The sequence below is a fragment of the Dendrobium catenatum genome, unplaced genomic scaffold, assembly GCF_001605985.2.
Source record: "Dendrobium catenatum unplaced genomic scaffold, ASM160598v2 original_scaffold_208903, whole genome shotgun sequence".
Taxonomy (NCBI): Eukaryota; Viridiplantae; Streptophyta; class Magnoliopsida; order Asparagales; family Orchidaceae; genus Dendrobium; species Dendrobium catenatum.
In genome coordinates this window covers 1-2,908 of record NW_021527315.1, presented here as the reverse complement: position 1 = coordinate 2,908, position 2,908 = coordinate 1, and the positions used below count along the sequence as shown (strand labels likewise).

Sequence of the window (2,908 nt, the reverse complement as noted above, 5' to 3'; positions counted from 1 at the left end):
AGAAGGGATGTTAGCAAATTTGTTGAACGATGCTCAATCTGTAAAACGTACAAAAGGTGGCGGACAAAACACAGGATTGTATCAACCTTTACCGGTGCTCGAATCTATTTGGGAAGACCTTAGCCTGGATTTTATACTCGAACTGCCTCGCACCAAGAGAGGGAATGATTCGATTATGGTTGTTGTAGACCGGTTTTAAAAAATGGCACACTTTATTGCCTGTAAGAAAACCTTTGACGCCCTGAATATTGCCAAACTTTTCTTCCGGGAGATTGTAAGATTACATGGAGTACCAAGAAGTCTCACATCTGATAGAGATGTGAAATTTATAAGCCACTTTTGGCGGGAGTTGTGGAAACGATTAAAGACCCAAGTGCAAATGATCTCCTCTTACCATCCCCAAACCGACGGCCAGACGGAGGTGGTGAACAGAACGTTGGGAAACTTACATTGGTGCTTAGTACAAGAGCAACCGAAATTGTGGGACGATGTTTTAAGCCAAGCTGAATTTGCATTTAACTCCATGCCGAACCGTTCCACGGGTATGTGTCCATTTATTATTGTTTATACTAAATTACCGAACACTGTTTTAGACATTGCAGCCATTCCAAATTGCAAAAGCAAAGCAGCTGCCACAATGGTGGATCAATTTTCCGATATGTTGGCAAAGGTTCGCCTGAAGCTTGAAAATTTCAATTAGAAATACAAATTGGATGTTGACTGTCACAGAAGAAGAAAGGTATTCAAGCCGGGCGATCTTGTCTGGGTGCGAATGAAGAAGGAGAGACTACCGGCAGGATCCTACAACAAATTAAGTCAAAGAAAATTCGGACTGTTTCCAGTCAGTCGTCGTATCAATGATAACGCTTATGTGATCCAGTTACCGGTTGAATTCAACATGCCCAACACTTTCAACGTTGCAGATCTATATCCATATTACCCTCGAATAATGATGATGAAGACACAGGAGCTGGGCTGCAACTCTTTTGCGGAGGGGGCGCATGATGCGGAGCATCTTTGTGGGAGTATTCTGCATAGACAACGTATCAAGCACATGGGCCGTTGGCCAGGGGACGTCCACCACTACCTTTCTGTTTGCTCTATTTTTCTGCTTTAGACCGTTATCACTAGAGTAAGCTTTTTAGTTTCTTAGCTGCTTATAGTATACTTAGATGGAGAGATATATACTCCATAGGAGAAAGAGTAAGTCAGTTTTCGATTATTATTTAAAGGTTATAGAAGTTTTATCTCCCCGTTCCATTGGTTTCATTTCCTTTGTTTCCCAGTTTTCAATCTGTGTAGATTACCCTACATCAATAATGTAATTGTAATGGTATCATGAAGCAGGTCTTGCGGTGCTTTAACGATGAAAATATAGTAATGATGTGCACATTTATTCGATGAAGCGGCACATCCAGGATTTGAAGATGTCCTTTTGATGTGACAATTTTATGAGGTGGCATGTCAATTGACAGTGGAGATGTTATGAGGAATAGGTAGTCATGAACTCATGATGTGCACAAATTTTAGGTTGTGTACACATCTTTGTGTTAAAGTTGGTCAGCTTGTACTTACATTTTATTTTGCTTCTTCTCTGATCTCTTGCTTATAACTCTCACGACCATTACAAATCTTATTATTTTTCCTGACAGCATAGTGATAAAAAGTACAAAATTTGATGAATCTATTTTTACAGGCTAAGCAGTACAAATCTAAGCATACAAGACTGGAAGTTTTCAAGGTTGATGAAGCATTCAGGTCTATTGTTTAGTGAGATGTGCATGCTTGAAATAATTGAAGAGCTTGGAACTCTTAGGAATTGGAAGCAGGCATTATCTATTGTGAAATGGGTATACAATCAGCAGGAATACAAGAATTGCAAAAGCAGGTAAGTTTTTTGGACTATTCATTCTGTTTAGATTTTCATTAGATGCCTTATTCCTGAATCCGGAAGATAAAAAACCTCACTTTTATAACAAAAAAAAGAGAGTCAGGTTATGCTTTGATTCTTCCATACGTATTCTGAGTGCAAAGTTGACAGGTTACACTTTGAGCTTCCAGTGCTTCGTAGGTTTTTACCAGTCTTAAGTTTTTTTTTTTTTTTTGGTTTGTTTGTTTAGGTTTGTATTCACAAAACTCTTGTCTGTTCTTGGAAAAGAAAGGAGGCATCGGGAAGCTTTAAAGATTTTCAGTGAGATGAGAGTAATAATTTTTTTTAAATACTTTATCCATTCAAAGTGACATTAGTTTTGCTTATTGAGATTAAAGCTTTCTACAGTTGTGGCTTAATATGGCATGGTTTTGTTCAGAAGTTTTGTTATCAATTTTACTATGGTTTTTATTTTTTATAGGAAGATGGTCAGATATATCCTGATATGGCTGCGTACCACTCAATCGCCGTTACGCTTGGCCAAGCTGGCCTTGTGGAAGAATTAATCCATATAATTGAGTGCATGAGGCAGAAACCTTCTAAAAAGCTTAGAAATATGAATCGCAGAGATTGGGATCCCTGCTTAGATCCTGATATTATCATATATAATGCGGTTAGCACCCCACCTATTGTATATGCAGCTTTCATTGTCATGCATCGTAATTACAGCCCTGATAAGATTAATTTATTTCCTAAATGAGAGTATTTTCTTAGGTGTTAAATGCTTGTGTACCATCACGTCAATGGAAAGGAGTGTCCTGGGTGCTGCAACAGATGAGGCTTAGTGGTTTGAGACCCACAGAAACAACTTATGGGTTAGCCATGGAAGTAAGTCCTAACCAGTTATGATGAATTTTACATCTGTGATCAAAGTTGATTTAGTTATTCGTCATCATTCTTGAGTTGAACCAATTCAATTGCCTACTCTATAACTTTTAAATGTCATTTATTTGTTACAAGTTCTATGTCATATTCAAA

At 38.0% G+C, this 2,908-nt stretch overlaps 1 protein-coding gene across 1 annotated transcript; it reads left to right on the top strand.

Moving 5' to 3' along the window:
• Positions 1-1,365: 1,365 nt before the first annotated feature.
• On the top strand, positions 1,366-2,820 carry LOC110094926 (pentatricopeptide repeat-containing protein At5g67570, chloroplastic-like). The gene is made up of 5 exons (XM_020820272.2): positions 1,366-1,496; positions 1,697-1,888; positions 2,121-2,202; positions 2,352-2,543; positions 2,645-2,820. Exons 1-5 carry the CDS (start codon positions 1,462-1,464, stop codon positions 2,777-2,779), a joined length of 636 nt encoding a protein of 211 aa, XP_020675931.2. The 5' UTR covers positions 1,366-1,461; the 3' UTR covers positions 2,780-2,820.
• The last annotated feature ends 88 nt before the right edge of the window (positions 2,821-2,908 follow it).